The sequence below is a fragment of the Rhinatrema bivittatum genome, chromosome 1 (genome assembly GCF_901001135.1).
Source record: "Rhinatrema bivittatum chromosome 1, aRhiBiv1.1, whole genome shotgun sequence".
NCBI lineage: Eukaryota > Metazoa > Chordata > Amphibia > Gymnophiona > Rhinatrematidae > Rhinatrema > Rhinatrema bivittatum.
In genome coordinates this window covers 46,047,457-46,073,182 of record NC_042615.1, presented here as the reverse complement: position 1 = coordinate 46,073,182, position 25,726 = coordinate 46,047,457, and the positions used below count along the sequence as shown (strand labels likewise).

At 46.4% G+C, this 25,726-nt stretch overlaps 1 protein-coding gene across 3 annotated transcripts in view; it reads left to right on the top strand.

The window, feature by feature from the left end:
* OTUD4 (OTU deubiquitinase 4) overlaps window positions 1–25,726 on the top strand; it is a 234,325-nt gene that overhangs the window by 199,146 nt on the left and 9,453 nt on the right. For all 3 annotated transcript variants that reach the window (XM_029600893.1, XM_029600808.1, XM_029600977.1), the window contains 2 exons: window positions 5,689–5,958; window positions 17,268–17,308. In XM_029600893.1, coding sequence (XP_029456753.1) covers window positions 5,689–5,958; window positions 17,268–17,308 — 311 coding nt within the window. The remainder of the gene's footprint in view (window positions 1–5,688; window positions 5,959–17,267; window positions 17,309–25,726) is intronic.

The window sequence follows — 25,726 nt, the reverse complement described above, 5'->3', positions numbered from 1 at the left end:
GAGATATTGGAAGCCAATGCAGTGAGATCAAAGTAGGTGTTATATGGTCATATTTCTGTTGACCACTTAAAATCCTTGCTGCCGCATTTTGCAATACCTGGAGCGGCCTTGTTGAGGACGCTGGAAGTCCTAAAAGCAGAGTATTGCAGTAGTCTATATTTGCGGAAATCTAAAATTATTATGATCTAGAAATGGTTTTAGTTTTCTTAAGGTCAATAATTTGAAGTAGCCGTCTTTTAATTTGTTAGCAATATGTTTTTTCATGGAAAATTCAGTGTCTAATATAACTCCCAAATCTCTGGTAAAGAAAGAAGGAGTAATCTTAATATTATCATCCAATAACACATCTGGCAATGTTCTATGACAGCATTTTCGCTCAAATAACATTATTTCCGTCTTACCCATGTTTAAAATTAGCCTTAAATGTTGCAGCAGTTTTTTATAGCACTTATATAAACTTTAACAATCTGAAGAGTATGCTGTACAGAATTCGCAATGGGGACTAAGAATTGAATGTCATCAGCGATTTGATAGAAAAGATTTAAACCATTTTAATGGTGTGTCTGTGGCCCCTAGTTCTGATAAATGTGTGAGTAAAATCTCATGATTGACTGTATCAAAAGCAGAGCAAAGATCTAGGAGCACCAAAAAATAGCTTTGGCCCACATCAAAACCTCTTAAAACAATATCCATAAGAGCAAGTAAAAGTGTTTCCGTATTAAAATTTTTTCTAAAACCGAATTGGTTAGGCAATAAAATATTGTTAGATTCTAAAAATGCGTCAAGCTGTTTTTGTATAACTTTTTCTAAAATTTTTGCTAAAAAGGATAAGCTAGAGATGGGCCTAAAATTATTCGAGTGTTATCCAAGTTTGGTTTTTTAAGAATTGGTTTTATGATAGCGTTTTTCAATATATCAGGAAATATACCTTCTTGAAGTGATAAGTTAACAATATCTCACACTAATGGTGCAATGGTGTCAGCAATTAATTTGAGGGATGAGATTTGAATAGCATCTAATGGGTGTTTCGTAGGGTTCAATTTCTTAATAGACTCAATTTCGAGAGCAGAGGTAAGTTCAAAAGAATTCCCCTCGTGGCAGACAAGATCTTCCACACGTGAGGTCTGACGGAGGTGGATCTCTTCACGTCCCCTCAGAACCACAAAGTGAGTCGCTTCTACTCCCTGCAGAAGGGAGGAAGGAGAACAAGCCATGGAGCGCATGTCTCCTGTGTGCATATCCTATGATTCCGCTAATAGGCAAGACCCTTGTGAAGCTCCAACAGGATGGGGGCTCCATGAACATGATAGCCCCGCATTAGCCGAGACAGATCTGGTTCCTGATCCTACGCAACCTGTCTGTCCAGGAGCCCATATGTCTGGGCATCTCCCCCGACCTCATCACACAGTATCAGGGCAGGCTGCACCACCCGAACCTCCGCTTGTTGGCCCACATGGCCTGGATGTTGAAAGGCTAGTGTTGCAATCCCTCGACCTTTCAGACCGTCTTGCTATGTCCTGGTAGCTTCTCGTGAGCCTTCCCACATGGAAGCCCTACCAGTTGAAGTGGAGGAGGTTCTCAGTCTGGTGTGCGGAACAGGGTCTTGATCCTTTCACCTGTCCCACACCTGTCCTGGACTATCTCTGGCATCTCTCGGAGTCGGGGTTGCAGGCTACCTCAATCCGAGTCCATCTGAGTGCCATCAGTGCCTACCACTGAGGTGTTGGTGTCACTCCAATCTCGGTGCAGCCGTTAGTGGGGTGCTTCGTGAGAGGCTTGCTACAATTGAAACCTCCACTGCTTCCTCTGATTGTGACCTGGGACCTCAGCGTGGTGCTAGCGCGGCTCATGCAGACTCCATTCGAGCTTATGCACTCCTGCAAGTTTAAACACCTCACCTGGAAGGTGGTCTTCCTAGTGGCAGTTACTTCCGCCCGCAGGGTCAGTGAGCTTCAGACCTTGGTAACCTATCCGCCTTATATGAGGATCTTCCACTACAGGGTAGTGTTACACACTCACCCTAGGTTCTTGCCTAAGGTGGTGACTGACTTTCATCTAAATCAGTCTATTTTACTGCCCACCTTCTTTCTGAGAACTCACTCCCACCAGGGTGAGCGGGCTCTTCATACCTTGGACTGCAAACGTGCTCTGGCATTTTACCTGGAACACACTGCAGCCACACACTTCTTCTTCTTCGACAAAAATAGACTTGGGGTTGCAATAGACAAAGCAGACCCTGTCCAATTGGTTGGCAGACTGTATCACTTTTTGTTATGAGCAAGTGGGTCTTCCGCTCGGAGGCCAAGTAACAGCCACTCAATGAGGGCCATGGCAGCATTGGTGGCTCACTTCCGTGCCGTCCCTTTTGCTGAGATCTGCAAGGCCGTGACATGGAGTTCCCTCCACACATTCACAGCCCACTACTGTCTGGACAAGGATGGTCAACAGGACAGCACCTTTGGCCAGTCTGTCCCTCGTAACTTGTTCCAAGTCTGAGAACCCAACTCTCCCAGCCTAGGGCCCAGTGTGTGGTTAAGGCTGCATCCTGTTGTCAACAGCACCTCTGTTGTTGTGCCTGTTGCACGTTATTGGGTGTCTGTTGGCCTGGTTCCTTCCAGGGGAAGCCTGCAGCTCGGTACTCGCCCATCTGTGAGGTCTACCATCCTGCTTGTCCTGGGAGAAAGAGTTGCTTACCTATAACAATGTGTTCTCCCAAGACAGCAGGATGTTAGTCCTTGGGAAACCCACCCGCCACCCCACGAAGTTGGGTTCATCTGTGTTTTGTTATTTTATTTTTCGCTCGTCTTTTATGCTTTGATATGAGATTGAAGGGGGGGACCCTGCATGGCTGCGGGGATAGTAGCATGCTGGGCATGCTCAGTGTGCCAGTCAAAGTTTCTAGAAACTTTGACAAAAGTATTCTGTGCCGGGCTGTATCTGATGATGTCGCCCATCTGTGAGGACTAACATCTTGTTTTCCTGGGAGAACACAGCAGTATTCGTATCTTGTCAGTCTAGAAGTTGTCTCCTATTCCATTGGGGAGGTCTCTGACTGATCTTCAAGGACAGCAGGCTCTGCCATTGCTGCCCTCACAGCATGGATATTGAATGTGCAATACTCTTCTTACTTCTTCCTAAGGAGGTGAAGGATGTGCTGATTGTAGCTTGAAAACTTTCTACCAGAAGATCCTATGGTTTCAAGTGGAAGAGGTTCTTGATTTGGTGTAGAGCCAGCCATCTTGGATACTTTCTCCTGTTGCCTGAGGGACTTGCTTCAATACGTGTTTTTCTTCTCATCCTTAGGCCTTAGCACCTTTTCATCCAAGGTTTATCTCTGTACCATTGCGGGATATCACCAGCAAGTGGAAAGGGCTCTGATCTCTCTCCACCCTTTAGTATCAAAATTAATGAAAGGACTGTGACATTCCAAGCCTCTAATCGCTAAACCTTCAGTGCCTTGGAACCTTGATGGTAGTCCTAGCTCAACTCATGAAATTTGTCATCAAATCTCTGAAGTTTCTTATCTGGAAGGTGTTGTTTCTTGTGGCCATCCCTTCGGTCTGGAGAGTAAGTGAATCACAGGCTATGGTTTCCTATTCGCCATGCTTGCAGTTTTTCCTCAATATTTATTTTATTTATTTATTTATAGCTTTTCTATGGTTATCCCACAAACTTACCCTAAGTTCCTTCCAAAAGTGGTGTCTCCGCTCCATGTTAATTATACTATTGTGCTGCCTACATTCTTTCCGAGACCAACATGTACACAAAGGAGAGCAGGCTATTTATTCCTTGGACTGTAAGAGAGCCATCACACGTAACCTGAAGAGAGCTCAGCCTCCCTTTCGAGTTTCTCAACTCATGTCCTTTGATCCCAATAGATTAGAAAGATTAGTTGCTAAAAGAACTTCGTTTAATTAGCTTGTGGACTGTATAGTGCACTGCTGTGCCCTGGCTGGTTTATAGATTACAGATTCTGTCAAGGCTCATCAAATGAGAGGCCTGGTATCTTCAAAGACTAATATGAGAGCTATATCAATTGAAAACATCTGCAAAGCTGCTACTTGGTTGTCGGTTCACACCTTCATGTCCCACTGCAGTCTGGACAGCATGTACCAGAGAAACAGTATATTTGGACAAGCAGTTTGCACAATCTGTTCACCTAGTAATGGTAGGGTCTGGATTGTCTTTAAAGTAAATTGCTCCATAATGCAATCCTTAGGTTGGGATTCATCACGTTATGGCTGATTCATGCCTGCTTGTCAACTGAGAGAGCACGTTTTCTTACCTGTAAACAGGGTTCTCCATTGATAGCAGGATGAATCAGCCATATCTAATACTCACCTGCCTCCCTGGAGATTTGACTACCTTGCTAAAGCTTAAACTCTGGAAGAGACTGAGGAGCTCACAAAGCAGTGTGCATGCAGAGCTCTGAGAGCTGGGTCTATGTGCTGATTCCTCCTGCTGTCTACAGAGAACCCCCATTTACAGCTAAGCAAACTTGTTTTGTCTCTCCATGTGTAGCCATGTTTAAACTGCTGTCTGTTTCAATTAATTTGCACTAGTTTTTATAAGATAAATTAATAGGGAAGTGGGAAATGAAAATGAGACTATTCATGTTTAGAGAATGTATGTAAAATGATTTACCTGTTGTATTCATAATGGTCCTTGTAAGGCTCAGTGGTCAAGGCTACATATACTGTGCTGATGTCACAATGGTAGCCCCTCCCATTTAGCCATGGGCCCTGCCTACACAACATATACCTATTGTTTGAGGTTACGTCCTCCTGGTGTCACACTGGTAGTAGCCCCATTCACTCAGCCAAAGGACCAATCTCTGTGCCTACCGTATGTCAATCCTTTCTCACCTTGTTTGGATAATCACTGCTGATGCCATCCCCAAAATAGTTATTGGCTTCTGGAACCCCCTGGCTCTTAGTTTGTACTGTATTATGCCTGAACTCCTCAAGGCTTTGACAGGGCTGCCCAAACTTGTCCTGGGGACTCCATAGCCAGTTTGGGTTTTCAGAATATCCACAATGAATATGCATGAGATACATTTGCATGGAAACTCAGGGAATATGCACATTTATCTCATGCATATTCATTGTGGATATCCTGAAAACCTGGCTAGCTGTGAGGTCCTCAGGACAGGTTTGGGGAAGCCCTGCTTTAAGAACAGCACAGGTGTTCAGTCACCATAGGACTCAAATCCGTGAGATCCACATGGTCCCAGAAAGTAACAGCTGTCCTAGGTTGGTGTCTGTAGTGATTGTCCAAACAAGGTGAGGGAGGTGGGAGCATCATGGAACCTTAGTTGAAAAAATCCCCAAAACATAAAACATTGCTTTCGTCTGATGTCACCGTGCTAGCCTCTCCCACTCAGGGACCCTGCCCACATTGTATACTGTACTGTTTGAGGTTACTGGACAGTCAGTAAAAACACTGAAACACAAGACTATGGAACATTTAGGTTTTGCTTCAGTGGAAGTATAACCGTCCCCATCTTGTTTTACCTTAATCTTTTCTGATCCCCTCTCACCCTCAAGCCACATGTGTGGTTGCCTCCTCAATTTAAATTAAATGCCAAAGTACAATTACTATCGTGATAAGATATTTGTACGTGTTCTGATCCACAAATTGAATGAAATAACTATTTAGAAGTGACTAGCTCTTCTGTATGCTTCCCAGGTATTCCGACACAGATACCTGTTTCTCCTGTGACTCTGGCTCCTGCAGAAGGGCTAGATTCTGCCATGCCACAGCCTCAGGTAACAGCCACTCCATTTGCACCAGTTCCTGTTTCGATACAAGCGGTGAACCAGCCTTTGATGCCTTTGCCTCAGACGTTGAACCCCTACCAGGACCCTTTGTATCCTGGATTTCCTTTCAATGAAAAGGGAGATAGAGCCACAGCACCCCCATACTCACTCTGTAAGAGTGGGGAGGATCTGCCAAAAGGTAAGGATTCTGGCCTATGCATTGGGGGAGGGGGAAGAAGCTCATTTTGCTTAGTGAAAATTAAAAAAAACCAAACAACTGAATTGAGTGCTCATGAAAACTGAGAGCACTGAAGACATAGAAACAGGAATTGACAACAGATAAGGACTGCAAGACCCATCTAGTCTACCCACTTTCTTCCTGTTGTAATGCTATAGAGTTGATTTCTAGTTTGCCCCTCACTCTATCGCAGCTAAGGATCCTTTGTACTTTCCTTGAATTATGTTATAGGTACAACACAAGCTTCCCCATGCTACCTTATCAGTGTGCCTCAGCTCTCTTCTTTAGGAATGGGGTTATTTGTAGACCAGAGAAGAGCACTCCAGTCTTCTAGGGCCCTATAACCAGACATGGCACTCGGAATCCGCAGCTGGACCCCCCCCCCGAATGAAAACTCCACACTGTTTGGCATTTAAACTTGGCCGCAGTTTAATACACATGAACCCGAGCCCTTATAAATAATTACTATTAACACCCCTCCCCCAACTCCCACCCCTCCACCCATTCCTCTTGCCTCCACCACCTTAAACCCCAATGATGGAGAGACCTCCCCCTTCCCCACCTGCTCCGCTTCGTGCCAGTGAGAGCAAGCTTGACCGTGAACCTTAGCCCCATGGTTTCCCGGTCTTCCCACGCAGCCCCCCCCTCCCCCCAGCTATGCAGGGCCCTTCTCCCCCTCCACCAACCCCGCCCCAATCCCCCCCCCCCCCCCTTTACAACATAACAATGGGCTCGGGTTATCCGCCACAAAAAAGTCGACTAGCAACTTGTTTCCCCCCACTGCGGCCATCTAGTCTCTACTGCTTATCTCTTTCTCCAAACCTTCCTGAACAATATGATTAAATAGGTCCATTCCTATGTAGGATAAATGGACCCCTTCCCCGCTAAAGAAACCTGCTTCCCCATTCCACGCCCAAGAGTGCCTAATCCAGAAATCCCCTTCCCACCCCATCCACTTTCCCATTTGTCGGTTTATCTTTTTAACCCCGATCTTCCAAATAGTCTCCTCAATGTGACATAGATAATGATGTCGGACCACCCTATTTTCACTGTGGGCCACCGCACCATAATTTGCGCTAGATCTTTTTCAATACAGGTCAGAAGCTCCCTACACGTCTTCTTACCCACGTTGTTGCCCCCCAAATGCACAACTAATATGTCAGGGACGCTCCACATGTCCATTCGGTCGCTCAGGAACGGCAGCAGCTCGTCCCACTGCATGCCCCTACGACTGAACCATGCCAATTGCCACCCTAGGCACTCCAAATCCAGATGCTCTCCATAAGGGCGCTTCATGGCTCTGCGTTACACTCTGTGGATACAGGAATGGCCCACGATCCAGGCACATCCCTTCCCGCTCCTCCACCCCTAGGCTTCTGGAAAAGAAAAGAATGCATTAATATCGGTGTCATACTACCCCCCTTCCCCCTCCCTTTAAGGCCCATCAATTAGGTATCCTCTTTTCTCTTTTTCTTCTTTTTTTTTTTTAGTTGGCCCCTGCGTCCATCTGAATGTAATCCTTGAAAACCTTCGATTTCCAGCGCCCTATACTTTTAATCCCTACCTCTGATAATCCCACCTCAGTTGCCGACGTCGCTGCACCAATCCGGAAGGAATGTGCACTATACCTCTTAACGTCCCCCCTGTCTGCGGATACCACCATTCTAAACACCTGAGCAAATTGATACTTGGTTCTCATGCACTAAAAACGTCCTACTAGTCGCCGGCCTTAACTGGCTGTACCGTATAGCCGTACGTACTGGACAAATCAGAGGGCTCTCAGCAGGCACTAAGGTGATAGAAGAACCCTTGCCTTTTTGATCTGTTTTGGATTTTGGGAGAAAAAGCGTCACCAACTGAGCTCGTATGGAGACACAATCTATCGTAATCTCGGGATTGCCATTACCACGGCATGACTGAGCCACTCGCTCACTCGCATGGCTCCAAAAAACGCCCACGAAAAAGCTACACTGAACAAAGCTACCTTGTACCCCGACCAACAGACCTGCGGTAACAGCCCCGTGAAACTTATCACGTCCTGATACCGAATTGGCAAACGCTGGTCCCTCTGTCTACCCAATCGTTTCTGCCGCCCACCCAAAACCTTGCGTACTCGAAAACTACTCATGGGGTTACCCCAACCTTTTAACTTTTGAAAGAAGGAAAAACCAACTAAATGCAGACGTGCCGTGGCCACCGACCATCCACTTTGCTTGGCACATAAGACAAAGTCCACTAGCCACTGCTCCTCCATGAGCCCGCCACCCCCAGCCCCTGAGCCTCATGAAATGTGCCACGACCGTTTCCTTTTGAATACGAGGTCCAGGTACTTGGAGCCACTGAATCCTGTATGAGGTCCCATTCTTCTTCATGCATGGCAGCTGGGAAAGAGTCCACATCTGTTCTGCACTGGTAGACCATCTTATCGGACGGAGAAAATAGGATAACTGCCCGCTAGCTCTCAGGACCTTCCCGCTCCCCTATTTCTACTACCCACGATCCCATGCCCCCTTAACACCTACGTCCATTCTCGGGCTACCCTGTTGATGTTGTAGGCCTGCCGCGCTTCAGCGTTTTGTGTTTTGTCTTTTTTTTTTTTTTGCCCTTTCCCGTAAACACCCTAGCTATGTCCCCTCGCCCCTACCTTGCTAAACCCTCGCAACCTGTTGTTGATACCCCATGAAGGCATCTCTCGATATGGAGTCTCATCCTCCCTTATCTTCTCTCTGCTACTGTTTGTTGGTTTTTGGTACCGCCTTGCCCACCTGTCTTGGTGCATTTGGAGCCGGGGTGTGCCCGTTGCATGTGGCACATGCATGCTGAAACTTACATTCTGGGAATAAGCATGTGGCCCTATTAAAACGCCAACAAATATCACCTTTGGACATGGCCATCTTACCCTCTTTTCCTGTCAGCCCTCCGCCCCCCTGTTACTGCCGCCGGGCGCTTGCTCTTGGGTTTTCATGGGATCCCTAATGAATATGCGGGGGGAGGGAGGAGTCCTCATAGATCAAGGGTTTCACCTAAAGCGGTGACGGCGAACTCCAGTCCTCGAGTGCCACAAACAGGCCAGATTTTCAGGATATCCACAATGAATATGCACGAAAGAGATTTGCATACAATGGAGGCAGTGCATTTATTTTCCAGCTAATTAAGGGTGCTTTGGGGGGGGGGTACCAAAAATTGGTGTTTATCATGGTGCAGGTACTGTTGTTGGGTACCTTTTTCTGGTTGAATCAAATCCATACATTTGTGCATCTGAGACCCTAGCATGGAAAAGGCACAAAAACAAGCGTGAAGAATCCAGGGCAAGCAAAGGAGAGGTGAGAGTACCAGGGGGAGTGGTAAATTTCTGGTGCTTGTCTAATAAATACCTAGTTTATTTGTTTCACAATAGGGTGTTTTAGTGCAGTTTATCAGTTAAAACCTAAAATCAGAAGCCCTAGTTATAAAATTGATGAAAAATCCCCAGGTAGGTGAGTGAAGGCTCATGATACCAGGATCTCAGCACTGGTTTCAGTTTAGTTGCAAGTGCAAAAAGGAGCCAGGAGGGAGCTGCCAGGTCAGAAGAAAAGCCCTTTTTACGAGAACAGTTCCTGCATATCACGAAGACAACATAATTGCAGTCATAAAGGGAAACCTGTCTGCAGGGATGGAAAACCATTTAGAAAATTGACACCAGCCAAAAATGTTGAGGAGCCAGGGAATTTTGGGCTGGGAAACTCCCCCCACCTTTGCTTTTGCCTTTTTTGAGCTTTTTTTTTTTTTTTTGGCGATTCTCCACCTCTTAGCTTTTTCCCTCCTGCCGTAGCTGCTTTCCCACATTTTTCCTTTCCTCCAGCTGCTCTCCTTTAACCCCACTGCTGCTGCCACTACCACCACCACCACCTCTCCATCCAAGGATCTCTGTGGCACCAGTATTTAGGGAATCAAATGACTTGGCCCCTAGGATTTTTATTCTAGCCTTGCCCATCTGATGCACACACATGACCAACGGGTGGAACTCTGACACAGGTTTATAATCTGCTGAGCCATCTTGTCCCCCATTGACATAAAATAGTCTTGCATAATAAAAAAAGAAAAAAATTGCAATTAGCATTCCACCATAACAAAATGCTGTAGTCAGTTTTTGGGGGCTGTCTTATTCTTTCTTATGTTTCAACAGTATTTTGCAGTTTATCATGTCCCCTTTTGCTCAGTTTAGAGCCTTTACTGAACTAAGTATAGAGAAGGTGAGAGACCATCCATCCGTGCAGGGATGTGTGGGACAATGAGAAGAGGAGAAAGGTTGGTTTCTATTTCATCCCGCTACACCAGTCCAGGCGTTAACCAGTGGGTTATTTCCCCCTACCAGCAGATGGAGACAGACCAAACTGTTTTCCCTTTATGACATCAAGGCCACCACTTAGGGGTGGTGCCAAGCAGCAGGAATCCAGGATTTTGTGCCTCCTGCGGATAGTACGATGGGGTGGTATGCAGCCCACTGTTGGACTGGAGATCATATCCTGGGCCAGGCCACTGGTTGAGGCCAGTAGTGCGAGCCTGTGCAGTCACTCCTGGGCCTGAGGGGATCTTGGTTGAGCCTGGCTGGAGGAACATCAGATTGGAAAGGATCTAGCAAACTTCTTCAGTTTGTGGGTTGTTTGGTTTTTTTTTTTTTCAATCTTGCCTCTTTCTCTAATTCCTTGCCCCCGCATCTCCCTCTGTTTCCCCTCTTGTCTGCTCGATTGAAGTTTAAAAAAAGAAAACCTCAGCTTTCAAGCAGGTTTCCAGACACAGTGTTATTTTAACAAAGCAGAGGAGGTATGGGCACTGCCTGCGAACACTTGTGGAGGTAGCCAGTGGGAGAGATTTCTCAGTGGCAGATGTGATGGAGCACACTACCTGCAGCACGTGGCAGTATGAGGCCTGCGGGATGTTGCATGCAGTGTCAGAGAAGGGCCTGATGTGCCTTGCCTGTGTTCACACCAGAGAGCAGCCCTGGGGAGTGTTCAGTGGCAGGGCTCACAAGGCAGCCAACTGACTCCACCGCATTCAGAGACAGACATGCGGTCCACTGCAAGTTTCGCAGCATCGGCACCCATCTTTGAGGGTTTTCCTGGACCAGTGGACCTTGAGTCCTTGGAATCAGTTGGAACGGGAAGGATGGCACTGGAGTCCACCATTGTAGTACTGGTCCAGAGAACCCACAGGGATTTTTCTGATGATTTTTGTTTTTTCATTTTTTGCATCAGGCCTTTTGCACGGCCTAGGGAAGGGCACTCAGCGGAAGGAAGGAAGGAAAGGCCCTGGATGTGTCATTTCCTCCCTTATCCCCACAGGTTCCCCATAAGAGAGCATGTGGTTTCAAGATTGTGCCTGGGCCTTCGTGGGATGATGATGATGAGGGGGGAGGATCCAGGGGATGCTGCTTGCTCTGCATCCTTAGAGGAGGAGGAGATTGCCTCCAGTTTTGAGGATGACTCCGAGATACATCTGTTTCACCAAGAGGAGGTTCTCTCCTGCCTCTGGTTGGAAGATTTACACCCTCAAGACACTCCACATTGGGAACCTGTTAAGAGAAGAGTGCACGTCAAACCTGTATGAATGTCAAACCTCTACACCATTATGAACTAGAAATTTTCACATGGAATGAGAGTGTATAAAACACATAAAGGCCTTTACTGCCTTTTCCCTGTACCCTGAAGTGTCGGAAATGATCTTGGCAGAGTGGCAGACCCTGAGTGAGTCCTGAAGGTCATCAGATTCCTGCAGATACACTGCAGAAATGTTCAGGTGCCGATGGTGGATGCACTGGTGATGGCTGTTAGACGACACACTACCCTTCCAGTGGTAGGGGGTGGGGGGGGGAGATCATCACTGAGGGATCCACAAGATCGCAAGATGGAGCCTCCTTTGAGGAGTTTGTTTGTGTCCTCCACTACTTCTGTCCACATTTTCGTTCTGTGCTAGTAATGTGGGCTCTTTTCCACTGGATTCAAAGGTTAGCAAAGAATCTGGGAGATCCCAAGCCCCAGCAATACCCAGAGTGCTGATCTTTTTTCTTTTTCTTTTTTTTTTTTTTTTTTTAAGGCTGGCCAAGGTTGGGGGAAATTTCAGTTTTCTAGGCATTACAGGCCAGGAAAAGTTTTTTGTAGCAACTTCGGTCTCTTTCTTTCAGACTCAGAGGTTGTGAACAGTCCTTTCATGGAGCCAGAAAACAGAGGGGAGACTTTGGTCCCGGTTTGAGAGCCAGAGACCTTTCTCATGAGTGTTTATGGGTTTGCTCTGTAGGAGGCTGACTGCAGGAGTTTTACAGGGAGTGGACCCATATAACAACAATTTTGCCAAAAGCAGCCTGCAAGCTCATGCACTTCCTCAAGTATTTAGGGGTGCAATTCAACATTCTGAGCAGGCAGGCCTTCCTTACGGAAGAAAGGGAGACCAAAATAATGCAGCAAGTCCAGAGGTTGCCGGAAATTCCTGGGCCTTCAGCCTGAGATTGTCTGCAGGTGCTGGGACTGTTGGCAGCAGCCCTGGATTTGGTACCTTGAGCCAGAGCTCACATGTGCCCGCTTCAGGCATCACTCCTGTCTCAGTGGTCTCTGCAGTCTCAGGACTACGGATTGCAACCTCTGCTGACTCAAGTCGGTATGCAACTTGCTCTGCTGGTGACTGCTACCCTTGCATTTGATGAAAGGGGGTCAGTTTGGTTACCCCCTTTGTGGGTGCTGGTAATGACAGATGTGAGCCTCTTGGGTTATGGGAGGGGGGGCCCATTGCTAGGTGCAGTGATGGAGTCAGGAAGAAGTTTCGTGATCTATCAATCGACTGTAAACCAGAGCCATCTGTTGGCTCTACTGCATTCCTCCCGTTGTTGCAGGAGGGAACTGTTCATGTACTCTGACAGCACGATGGCTGTAGCATATGTGAATCGGCAGGGAGGGACCAGGAGTCAGGGGATCTCGGCAGAGACATCCCTCCTTTTTCCCAGGGAGAAGAAAAACTTGCAGATGCTGTCAGCGACTTATCTGCAGGTGGACTTTTTCAGTCACACTTAGTTGGATCCCAGGGAATTGGAACTGAGTCCAGAGGTGTTTGGCCTAGTCTGTCATCGGGGGGGTTGCCCTCAAATGGACTTGATGGCGACCTTTCAGAATGCGAAATTGGATTCCTTCTTCAGTCAGCAGAGATAACTGTGATTGATGGGGGATCGTGACGCCCTAATACAACACTGGCTGGAGGGGGAGTTGCTGTATGCTTTTCCCCCTTGGGTACTCATAGACAGGTTATTTATTTATTTATTTAATTTAGTATTTTTTCTATACCGACCTTCATGGTTAAATACCATATCAGATTGGTTTACATCGAACAGGGGGACTGTAACAGAAAGTAAACTTTTTTAAACAAGTAAATAAACAGAAGAATCAAAGTTACATTCAATAGGGATGGAAAACTCGGCGGCTTAAGCAGCTGGAAAGAAAGGCCTAAGAGGGCAGAAAGGTTAAGAAACATAAAACCAACATGGTAACATGGCTAGTGCTTGTTAAGTGGTTAGCAGAAACTAGCGCTTGTAAAGAGGTTGGAGGAGGACAAAGTCCAAAGTGCTCGGGAAGTGTTAATCATCTAATGTGTATCCAAGGGGTCTGGGAAGGCTTGTCTGAACAGCCAAGTCTTGAGTTTTTTCTTGAATGTAAGTAGGCAAGGTTCCAGCCTGAGGTCTGAAGGGATGTTGTTCCACATGGCTACTGTGGAGGATAGAGTTGGAAGCTAACTAGGTGATCCTGGTGGTACCATATGGCCATGCAGACCTCATGTGTCTACAGGTGGACCAGGCCTTGTGTCTTCTGAGCTTGCTGGGGCTGCTAATTCAGGGGCCAGTGGTGATGGACAATCCAGCTCCATTTTGTCTTACAGCCTGGCTTTTGAGCAGTGGCGGCTTCAGAGGAAAGGTTATTCCCCTCAGTAATTTCTCACTTACTGAAATGTGGAAGCGGCCCACTTTGCTGGCCTATGTCAGCATTTGGTGGCTCTGTGAGGAGTTCTGCGAGTCCAGGATGGAGACCCCTTGGTGGTCTATGATTCATGTATTTTGGCCTTTCTCCAGGGTGGTCTAGATAACATGTTACTAGAGACAGCTTGGAGGCTTAGCTATAGCTGCTCACCAGGATGTGACTCGCTTCCTACAGGGTGATAAAGAGGTTGTGCCCTCCTTTTCGTCCTATTGTTCCAGCCTGGGATCTTAATCTGGCAAGGCCGCTTTTTGAACCGTTAAGGTAGATTTCATTGAAGGATCTATCATTAAGTGGTTTTCGTGGTAGCAGTCTGTTCCGTGAAGCGGATCTTGGAGCTTCAAGCTTTATCTTGTCATTTCTGGTGATCATGATGGGCATAGTTATTTTTTGTCCAGTACCTTCTTTCTGCCAAAAGTTAATTCGGTGTTTCTTAACAACCAGATGGTGTCTCTTCCTGCATTTTCCTGAGAGTAATGTGGTATGGAATAACAGTCTCTCCAATGTCCGATATTTGGAGGTGACCAATGAGACCGCAAGTTTGACAAACTGTGCTGTTTGGAGGAACATGTAGAGGGGAGGCGGCTTCCAAAGCCACCCTGGCTTATTGGGTACAAGAGGCTATTGCCTCAGCTTATGTGCTGAAAGGCAAAAAGCCCCCAAAGTTGATTTGAGCATGTTCTATGAGAGCTCTGTTGGCATCTTTGGCCGAAGTGCAAGCCATATCGCTGGCTGACATTTGCAGAGCAACTACTTGGTCTTCCTTACATAGATTTGTGAAGTGGTATCTGTTTGATGTTCTTGTAAGGGAGTAGTTTGCTTATGAAGCCCGGGTTCTCCAGGCTGCCATCGCTTCCACCTGCCCACAAAGGTAGAACTTTGGCGCTTACCATTACTTAAGGTCTGGTCTGGTGTAGCGGGACGAAATGGAAGGGGACATTTTCTTACCTGTTAATTTCCTTTCCATTAGTCCCTCCTACACCAGTCCAGGACCTGCCCAGGAACTGAGGCTCTCTGTTTACGGTATTGTTACAGGTAGTTATGTTAAGGGTATGATTACTATAAGAACATGCCTTACTGGGACAGACCAAGGGTCCTTCAAGCCCAGCATCCTGTTTCCAACAGTGGCAAATCCAGGCTATAAGTACATGGCAAGTACCCAAAAACTAAGTCTATCCTATGCTACTGATGCTAGTAATAGCAGTGGCTATTTTCTAAGTCAATATTAGGAAGTGTTTGTCTTTTTTTTTTTTTTTGGCTACCCTTTCTCAGGTTACAGGGAAGTGTCTTCTCAGGTTTTGTCTGTTGTTCAACAGATCATTGCATTATTAGTGGAAGGGGTCTGATCTGAAGCTTTGTCAGGGGGATACTAGATTCCTGCTGCTTGGCACCATCCCAAAGTAGTGGCTGTGTTGTCACAGAGGGAAATCTGTTTGGTCTGGCTCATTTTGCTGGTAGGGGGAACAACCTCTGCAGGTAGATGGGGGGAACCCACTAGTTAAGGCCTTTACTGGTGTAGCAGAGACTACTAGAAAGGAAATTAGCAGGTAAGAAAATTTCTCTTCCCTTGATCTTGCAACAGGGTTAGATTTAGGACAGTTTTACCTAAGGGATTAAGCAAAGTTACACCTTCTCATTTTGACCATATGCCTTGAAATGAAGGACAGGTTATAATTGTTTCCCCCATTAGGTCTGAAACTTAAAGATAAATGAATGCAATTAAAAAACCATATTTCAGCATCACAAAGGAACATTATAGAAGAGAATGATGCTCAAGGAATGGTCTGTCTGGAAGCTAAGTTTTAATACTAAAAAATGCAGAGTATTACATTTAGGAAGCAAATTCCAAGGGAAGGGTAGAGTATTGGAGGTGAATTTCTTCTGAGCACAAAATAAGAACGGGATCTGGTGTAATTGTCTGATCTTAAGCTGGCCATATAGGTGGATGAAACAACGGTAAAAACTAGAAAGATGCTTGGCTGCCTAGGGAGAGGAATGGTCAGTAGAAAAAGGAAGGTAATATTGCCCCTGTATAGGTCCCTGGTAAGACCTCACTTGGAATACTATGTACAGTTCTGGAGCCACACCTTCAAAGGATATAAACAGGATAGATTCAGTCCAGAGGGTGGCTACTGAAATGGTCAGTGATCTTCATTCTAAAACATATTGGGATAGATTTAAAGATCTAAACATGTATATCCTAGAGGTACACTCAAACTTCAAATTGACATCCATATAACAGGTCACATATTGCTTATCCTAGAGGAAAGGCATGATGGGGGAGATATAATAGAGACATTCAAATATCTCAAAGGTTTCCATGTGCAGGAGTTGAGCCTTTTTCAATGGAAAGGAGGCTCCAGAATGAGGGGTCATGAGATTAGGTTGAAAGGAGGTAGACTCAGGAGTAATCTTAGGAAATATTTCTTTACAGTGCCGGGTGGTGGATACATGGAACAGCCTCCCAGTGGAAGTGGTGGAGATAAAAACGTTATCTGAATTCAAGAAAAGATTGAATAAATCCAGGGGATATCTAAGGAAGTAATGAGGATTATAATGTTAAATTAAATGGAGATGGGCAAACTGGATGGGTCATTCGTTCGTTTTCTGCCATCATGTTACTGTGCTCCTTTTGCCAGTGTTTATTTTAAAACATATATATTCCACATTCATACAAAATAGTTTGAAGCGGAGCACGATAGTATACATTCAATTTCTTAAACAGACAATAAAAAGATAAACTAAATTCCATGCAGATGTTGACACCATAGCAGAGAGACTGTCTTGCCTTATAACCATAAACATTGACTCAATAAGGGACAGGATAATTGCTGATTAAATGCTTGCGTAAATAAATATGTCTTCAAGACTTCTTAAACAGTTTTTGTGCAGGTTATCGTATACAGCTGCTCAGGAAGGGTGTTCCAAATTCATGGGCCCGTCACAGAAAAGTTATATCCAGGTGCCCGCCGCTTTTGGAAGGGGTATTTCAAGTAAATGTGTGTTTAATGAATGAAATGATCGAGAAGGTTTATAAAGACATCTGTGTTGTGCATTAACTCCAGTTTATAGTTCTAACTTTGCTCTGGGAATTTTGAAAAACAGCATAAAATTTGCATCAAGGAAGTAAATTAAATATAAATGTGTATATGTATATGGTATGATATAGGTATATAGTTAGGTAGAAAGATCAAAGGCATAAAGTCAAATTTTCTGAATTCCATGCATTGATAATTCAGAAGAAGTCTGTTTAATTTTAATTTCATTTTGTTTTCTTAGATAAAAGCATTCTTCAATTTTTCTTCAATCTTGGTGTAAAGGTAAATTATTTTTCTTGCATAAAATGTACTGTTTCTTATCAGTTTATAAATGAGAAAATATCACAGCTGAAGAGTCTTGGCATGTATATTTTAGATAGTTAATGCAGGAAAAAGTATTACTGATTTTCATAAAATGGGTTTTATTTAGGGTTTTTAGATTCTCTGAGGACAAGCAGGATATCCATTCTCACAAATGGGTGAGAACGTCTGATGGAGTTCAACCCAGAACGTTTGTCAGTTTCTACAACTTTGACTGTGCCTCATTGGGCATGCCATTATGCCATGCATCTGTGTGGGGACCTCTTCAGTTGCTTCTTTTCTGGGGAGCCCAATGATCGCATTTCCTCTCTCCTGCTGTTTGAGGTTTATTTTTTTCCTCCAGCTTTATTTTCAGCAGGATCTGTTCATTGTAGGATCACATGGTCTCTTTCTACCCCTTCTAATGTCTTTGGTGGGTTTTTCATTCATTTTTTCAAAATTTCTTTCGTCCTTGCACCCAAGAAGTACACCAGATGCTCGTCCTTGCACCCAAGATGTACACTGGATACTCGTCTGAGTATCAATAAGGGCCAAAGAACAATCCATCATCTAGCTTGTCCTACGCTATAAAAGCGAGGGGTTCTATTTCATCTGTACTAGCATCAGGGGATTCGGCATTTAGCACAGGCAAGAAAGCATTGACCTTGATCCTTGTTAATGTGCAATGCCGAGAACAAGGGATGCTGGCTGTGGCCTTAATGTCTTCCCAGGCATCCCTGCAGAGAGGGTTGCTCAGCCTCTAAACACTCTGGAGGTTTGCAATTGTCTCAAAGGAGCTTATGATGCAGTCTCTGATACATCACAAGTGATACAGCATGAGATAATGTGACCACTCCTGTTCCTTGTGTTTTGGGATTGGAAATTTTTGAGAAGGCTACAGGACATGATGAATCATAACATGGCTAACATCAATATATTAGCATCATTAGTGTTATAAAGTGAGATTCACCCAATTCTGGAAATTCTTGACATTGACAGTATGGCATCAATGCAGCTATCTGAAGAAGGGTCTGCTTTGAATTCTACTATACCACTGTTAGTCTCTAGACATTGGGGATGAAGCTTCAGCTAGGCAAAGGGATTCATCAAGAGTCTAGGTCCCCTATGAGGAAAGGCTAAAGAGGTTAGGGCTGTTCAGCTTGGAGAAGAGATGGCTGAGAGGGGATATGATATTTCTTTAATTCATGAGAGGTCTAGAACAAGTAAATGTGAATCAGTTATGTACTCCATTGGATAATAGAAGGACTAGAGGGCACTCCATGAAGTTAGCAAGTAGCACATTTAAAACTAATCTGAGAACATTTTTTTTCACTCAGTGCACAATTAAGCTCTGGAATTTGTTGCCAGAGGATGTGGTTAGTGAAGTTAGTATAGTTGGCTTTAAAAAAGGTTTGAATAAGTCCTTGGAGAAGTCCATTAATGGATATTAATCAAGTTGACTTAGGGAATAGCCACTGCTATTACTGGCATCAATAGCATGGGATCTACTTAGTATTTGGATACTTGCCAGGTACTTGTAGCCTGGATTGACCACTGTTGAAAACAGGATACTGGTCTGTCCCAGTATGGCAATTTCTTATGTTCTTATGAAGTTGGATTCAATGTATCGTATCCAGAAGGCTCCTATAATGGAGAAACAATTGCCTAACCAGACTGTTTTGATAGAATCCACACTCAAGAGGGCTAAGAGGATGAGAACTCTCCTCTTCCCCAACTGGTTGCAAGTCATGCACCCTTGACCTTGTTGGAAGGAAGGTTTATCAAAATGCTGTGTGCTCTTCCCGTATAGCATCCTACCAGCTCTTCATGATCTAATACATACAAAAGCATTCTGCAAAAGACAAAGGCCCTGTCAAGTATTCTCCCTCAGGAGAAACATGATGAGCTGGAATTACTAGTGAACATGGTTCGGAGTATGGAAAACATCTAGTCAGGTCAACTTGTGATTTTTTTGAGACAGCATTGAGATCTTTGCTATTGGAATTGGAGCATATAGACTCCCATGGCTGTGAACTTCAAATTTCTTTGAACATGTGCAGGACAGGGTTGCTGATGTGCCCTACAATGGAAAAATTCTCTTTGAGGGTAAGGTCAAGAAAACTGTGGATCAAATAAAAGACCACTCTGCCATGCTTCAGACTTCATCTGCAGCCATTTCTGACCCACCCTCCACATAAACTAGGAGGTATCCAATTGGGATATTGAGGATTGTCTGCCCTCAGAGGAGGTATTCTCCCAGGATAAACAGGATGGTAATCCTCACATATGGGTGACGTCATCAGGCGGAGCCCTTTTACGGAACACTTTTTTCAAAGTTTCTAGAAACTTTGACTGGCACACTGAGCATGCCATGATCCCTGTGTCCACAGGGGTCTCCCTTCAGTCTCTTTTTTTTCCGTGCTGCAGTTTGCCTCGCGTTTAGGAGCTCTGTGAGATTTTTCTCTCAACTTTTCCTCACGGAAACACTTGAAGTTTTACTTCACAAATAATTTCCCTACATGGGTCTCCCTTCGCGTACATTTCATCGATGCTCGGTGAGTACTGTGCCCTGTTTTCCGGTCGGTTCCAGTCACCTATCAGTTCCCCCAGGTTACCAACCAAATTGCGGCCCTCTTTCTCCCTATGTCTATCACCCTCGGTCTGCCCCCACCATGCCCGCGAGTGTCCTTGCTGTGATCTCCCACCAGGTCCATCGGGGTTAGAGGGGATTGGGACGTCCACGGTTCCCATTGCGGTCGCTGTCTATGCTGCCAGGGCCGCCGTCTATGCCTCCGTCAAGGCCTTCGATACTATCGAAGCCGCCATCGACACCTCCATCGATGCCCTCGACTAAAGAAAATGCTCCATACTTCGGGTTCTCAACCAGAGCCCCATGCAATCCTTGGATGAGAAGCAATGCCAGGAGCAGTAGAGGCACGGTGACCGTCCGACACCAATGCCATCCGAGACAGCGAGGGCATCTTCCTTGGTGCTGGAGAATGACCGGGCCGAGCAACGTGGGAATCATCGTCACCGGCAAGGTGACTGTCCATCACTGACGCCATCCATGACTTCGGTGGCAATTTCCTCGGTGCTGGAGAATGACCGGGCTGAGCACTGAGGGAAACATCTTCACTGCCACGGTAACTGTCCATTACCGACACCATTTTGGACATCGGTGGCAGTTTCCTCGGTGCTAGAGAATGACCGGGCTGAGCACCAAGGGAAACATCGTCGCTGGCACAGACGTGGCTCTGCATTTGGTGCCGGCACTGATACCACACCGGCATCAATGTCCATTGAGCTAGTTGCGAAGCGGGGCTGGGTACAAGAGTCTTCATGCTCCTCTGCACCCGAGGCACCGAGGTGTTCCCACCGACACCGGGTACTGAGCCACCACAGATTCATGTGGAAGTGCCAGTAACGCCTAGCCTGTCTCCCCCTGTAGCTGCGCTGCCTATACCAGCTTCCAGGGAGGAGCTGGACGTCCTCGTCCGTCAGGCTGTCCTTGATGCCTTCCGGATTCTAATAACACCGGAGCCATCAATATTCGCACCGTTGTGGCACCTACCAACGACAGCCTAAGTCATTGATGCCGACTTGTCCTTCTGAGCCTCCATAGACCCCTATACCTATCCCGGGATCCTCAAAGGGCGATGGGCACTCTAATTCCGCTTCGGCACCGATGCCATCGAGACATAAGTAAAGGACATGTCTGAAACTATCCCTTTCGACCTGGTCACTAAAAAGGACCAGAGGTTTTCGGGAGGGTCTAGGTCATAACTTCTTCCAAGAAGAATGAGCCAACTGATATCCAGATCACACCAGCTCCGCCAGTCGGGCAGGCTCCTGGATTTTTCAACCTTGCCAGAGAACGGAACGGTCCATCCTGAGAACCAGGGCTCGGGATACCGTTCCCTGGACGAAGCAAGGCAGAGGATTTTAATTCCATTATTTCCTACTTTCAAAGAAAACAGGCGATCTCTGTCCATCCTGGACCTCAGAAATCTCAACAAATGTCTTCAGAAAGAAAAGTTCAAAATGGTGTCTCTCAGCACCATGCTTTCCTTACTACAACAAGGGGGTTGCCTCTATTCTCTGGACTTTCTATACGCTTCATAGTGAGTCGTCAACATTTTCAATACCAAGTTCTGCCATTCTAACTAGCGTCGACAACTTGTGTATTTCACCAAATGTCTAGCAGTGACGCCGCTCATCTACAAAGAACAACAGCATTCATGCGTTTCCTTACCTGGATGACTGCCCAATAAGGAGTCAATCCAAACAAGGAGCTCTAAATTCTCTAAGACTCACTATAAATCTACTACATTTGGCTGGGAATTCTGATCAACTACCATAAATCCCATATGGAGCAGATCTGGGCACTACAGTCTCAACAGCCTTCCTGCATAACAACCGCGCAGATATCCTATCAAATTATCCACATCTCTGCACGCATGCAACATAGCCTTAGCCCATCAATTGTTCCATTGCTGGGCCACATGGTTTCCATGATCCACGTCACTCCTATGGCCAGACTAGCCACAAGAAAAACTCAGTGGATTTTAAGATTTCAGTGGCTCTAAGCCGTTCAACCGCTTTCGTCCCTGATCCATATCACTGATCCAATAACCAAATCCTCAGATGATCTTGGCCACGGTTGCATCCAACTTGGGTTGGAGACCTCGTATCAACATTCTCCAAACCCAAAATGCGTCGATGCTGCTCCATGACAATTCTCACTTCAACTTCCTGGAGCTTCGAGCCAAGCGTTATGCCCTTTCTGCCTTCAAACACTTCCTCTCACACCAAATTTTGTGGATACAGACAGACAACATAGTGGCAATGTGGTACTCAAACAAACAGGGATGCACAGGCTCTTATCTGCTCTGCCAGGAAGCCGCACAGTTCTGGGCCTGGGCCCTTGCACACTCCATGCATCTCCAGGCCACTTATTTAACAGGCATACCGAACGTACTAGCAGACCATCTCAATCGATGTCTCCATCCCCACAAGTGGTCTCTGAATCCATGTGTAGCAAGTAAAATCTTCTAGCACTGAGGTCAACCAACTATCGAACTCTTGCGTCCGAATCGAACCACAGAGTGGACAGATTCTGCTCCCTATACAGGCTTCGAAATGCATTAGCCATGGACACCTTTGCTCGCCCCTGCAACAAAGGCCTCTTATATACGTCTCTTCCGATACCGCTCATAGCCAAAACTCTTTTGAACCTACAGCAGGACAGATTTTCAATGATTCTCATAACCCCGTACTGGCCTTGACAAGTATGCTTCCCCATGCTTCTCAACCTGTCACTCCAGGAACCAATTCGCCTGCCCACAGGTCCACCTCATAACACAGACTCACAGATATTCTCAGGTACTTGTAGCTTCACGAAAACCTTCCACACGTAAATCTTACATTCGAAATCGGCAAGATTTACCAAATAGCGTGCACAAAAAGGTACTGGCCCCTTTTTCCTGCCCCACTCCATCTCTGTTAGGCTATCTAGGATACTTTCAAATTCTGGTCCCCAGACATCCTCCGCACGTGTACACCTCAGTTCCATCTCTGCGTACCAACAGGGAGTAGAGGATGCCCCGTTAACGGCTCAATCCCTTATGAGTCGGCTTATCATGGGTTTTCTACAAATTAAGCCGCCTCTACGATCACCGGTTACAAAATGGGGCCTAAATGTAGTGCTTACAAGGCTCATACGTTCCCCTTTCGAGTCTTTGCATTCCTATAACATTAAAATTCTAACATGGAAAATTCTTTTCCTCGTAGCCATCACCTCTGCTAAAAGGGTCAGTGAGTTACAAGCCCTTGTTGCATACTCACCCGACACTAGGTTCCTCCATATTCACCCTAAATTTATTCTTAAGGTGAACACAGCCTCTCACCTTACTCAATCTATAGTCTGCCCACTTTTTCCCAAGGCCTCTCTCTCACCAAGGCGAGAGGGTTTTGCACACCTTGGACTGTAAGCGTGCACTTGCATTCTGTCTAGACCGCACTGCACTCCATAGGAAATCCACCCAACTCTCTGCTTCTTTGACAAAGACAAGCTGCGAGTTCCAGTGGACAAACAAACTCTTTCCAACTGGCTAGCAGACTGTATCGAATTCTGCTATGAGGCCTTCCTCTCCAGGGGTGAGTGCAGGCACAGTTTGTAAGGGTCATGGCAACATCGCTAGCACACTATCGTTCAGTACCAATTGCCGACATCTGCTAGGCTGCGACATGGAGCTCTCTTCACACATTCGCAGCCCTCTACTGCTTAGATAGGAGTAAAAGATCTCAGCGTCCCTCCTCCAGAAGAACAAAGGGCAGAGGATCACAGCGCTTTAGACCCTACAGGAACTCGCAGTTCCAGGCACCTCATCCCTCCGGAAGGTCCCAGCCCTTTCGGAGCAGACAGACCAAGAGGGGAGCAGGCTCGGGGGCAGGCTCCAGCCATGCTCCACAATGAGAATGGCCGACCCATCCACAGGAAGAGGATATAGGAGGTCAACTTGCCCTCTTCTACCAAAGATAGGTCACAATAATGTCAGAAAAATGGGTTCTAAACATCATTCGAGAAGGTTACTCTCTGGAGTTCCGCAGCATCCCTCGAGACAAATTTATGATGTCACCCTGCCACTCCCATTCCAAGAGACTGGCAGTAGAAACCACTCTAACAAAACTACTCAGTCTGAAGGCAATAACTCTGGTTCCCATGCCCCAACAAAATACGGGGCGCTATTCCATCTATTTTATTGTTCCCAAGAAGAAAGGATCTTTCCAGCCGATCTTGGATCTCAAGAATGTCAACTGTCATCTGCGGGTTCTACACTTCCACATGGAAATTCTTTGCTCTGTAATAATGGCAGTACAGCCGAGAGAGTTTCTAACCTCCCTGGACCTTTCTGAAGCCTACCTTCACATCCCAGTCCATCAGGATTACCAGCGCTTCCTACGCTTTGCGATACTGGGTCACCATTACTAGTTGCGAGCATTACCCTTCGGTCTAGCAACCACCCCCAGAACCTTCACCAAAATCATGGTGGTCATGGCGGCCATCATTGAGTAAGGAAGGGATCTTGGTACACCCTTACTTGGACGATTGGCTAATCATGGCAAATTCTTTGGAAGAGAGCCGACAGGTGACCAGCAGAGTCAAGATCCTACTGCAGGAACTCTGTTGGGTCGTGAACACGGGCAAGAACAGTCTGCAGCCCTCTCAATCGCTAGAGTATCTGAGGGCCCGTTTTGACACCAAACAGAACAAAGTCTCCCCCCCCCCCCCCCACCCGAGGAGAAGGAAACTCATGGAACAACTACGACGATTGATGACCAATGCGCACGGCCCAAGGTATGGGACTATCTTCAAGTCCTCGGCCTCATGGCATCAACCCTGGAAGTCACCCCTTGGGCAAGGGCCCATATGCAACCGCTCCAGCGCTCCTTACTGTCACGATGGAACCCACTATCCCAGGACTACTCAATTCGCCTCCAACTACCAGCAGAGGTACGTTCTCAGCTCCAGTGGTGGCTACAGGAAGACCACCTAAGCAGAGGAGTAAGCCTATTCCCACCGAACTGGATCTTGCTCACCACGGATTCGAGCCTGCGAGGGTGGGGAGCCCACTGTCAGAAATGGACGGCCCAGGGACAATGGAACAAGGAAGAGGCGGAATGGAACATAAACCGCCTGGAAGCTCGAGCAGTCAGACTAGCATGCATGCAATTCAGCCACAGACTCCGAGGCAAAACAATTCGATTAATGTCGGACAACGTGACAACAGTTGCTTACATCAACCGCCAGGGAGGAACCAAGAGCCAGCAGGTATCGCTGGAGATAGACCCTCTCATGGCATGGGCGGAGATAAACCTACAAGGGATCTCGGCCTCCCACATCACAGGAAAAGAAAGTCTCAGCAGACTTCCTCAGCAGAGAGAGCCTGGACCCAGGGAAATGGATGCTGTCAACCTCAGCCTTCCAGCCATGGACCTTCTAGCCACCCGTCTCAGTGCCCCAAGTCCCCAGGTTCTTCAGCCGCAGACGAGAGCCACAATCCCAAGGAATCAACGCTCTCGTCCAGACTTGGCCAGAGGAAGACTTACTGTACGCCTTCCCCCCATGGCCACTACTGGGCAGGGTCATCCGCAAGATAGAACATCACAGGGGACTAGTTTTTCTAGTGGCCCCGGATTGGCCAAGACGACCATGGTACGCAGACATGCAACGATTCCTTGTGGGGAACTCTCTGTGCCTATCTCCACACAGGGACCTCCTCCGGCAGGGCCGATTCTCCACAAAGATCCTTCTCTATTCTCTCTTATGGTCTGGCCCTTGAGAGGACTCGCCTGAAGAAGCATGGTTACTCAAAGGCCATGATTGACACCCTGCTCCGA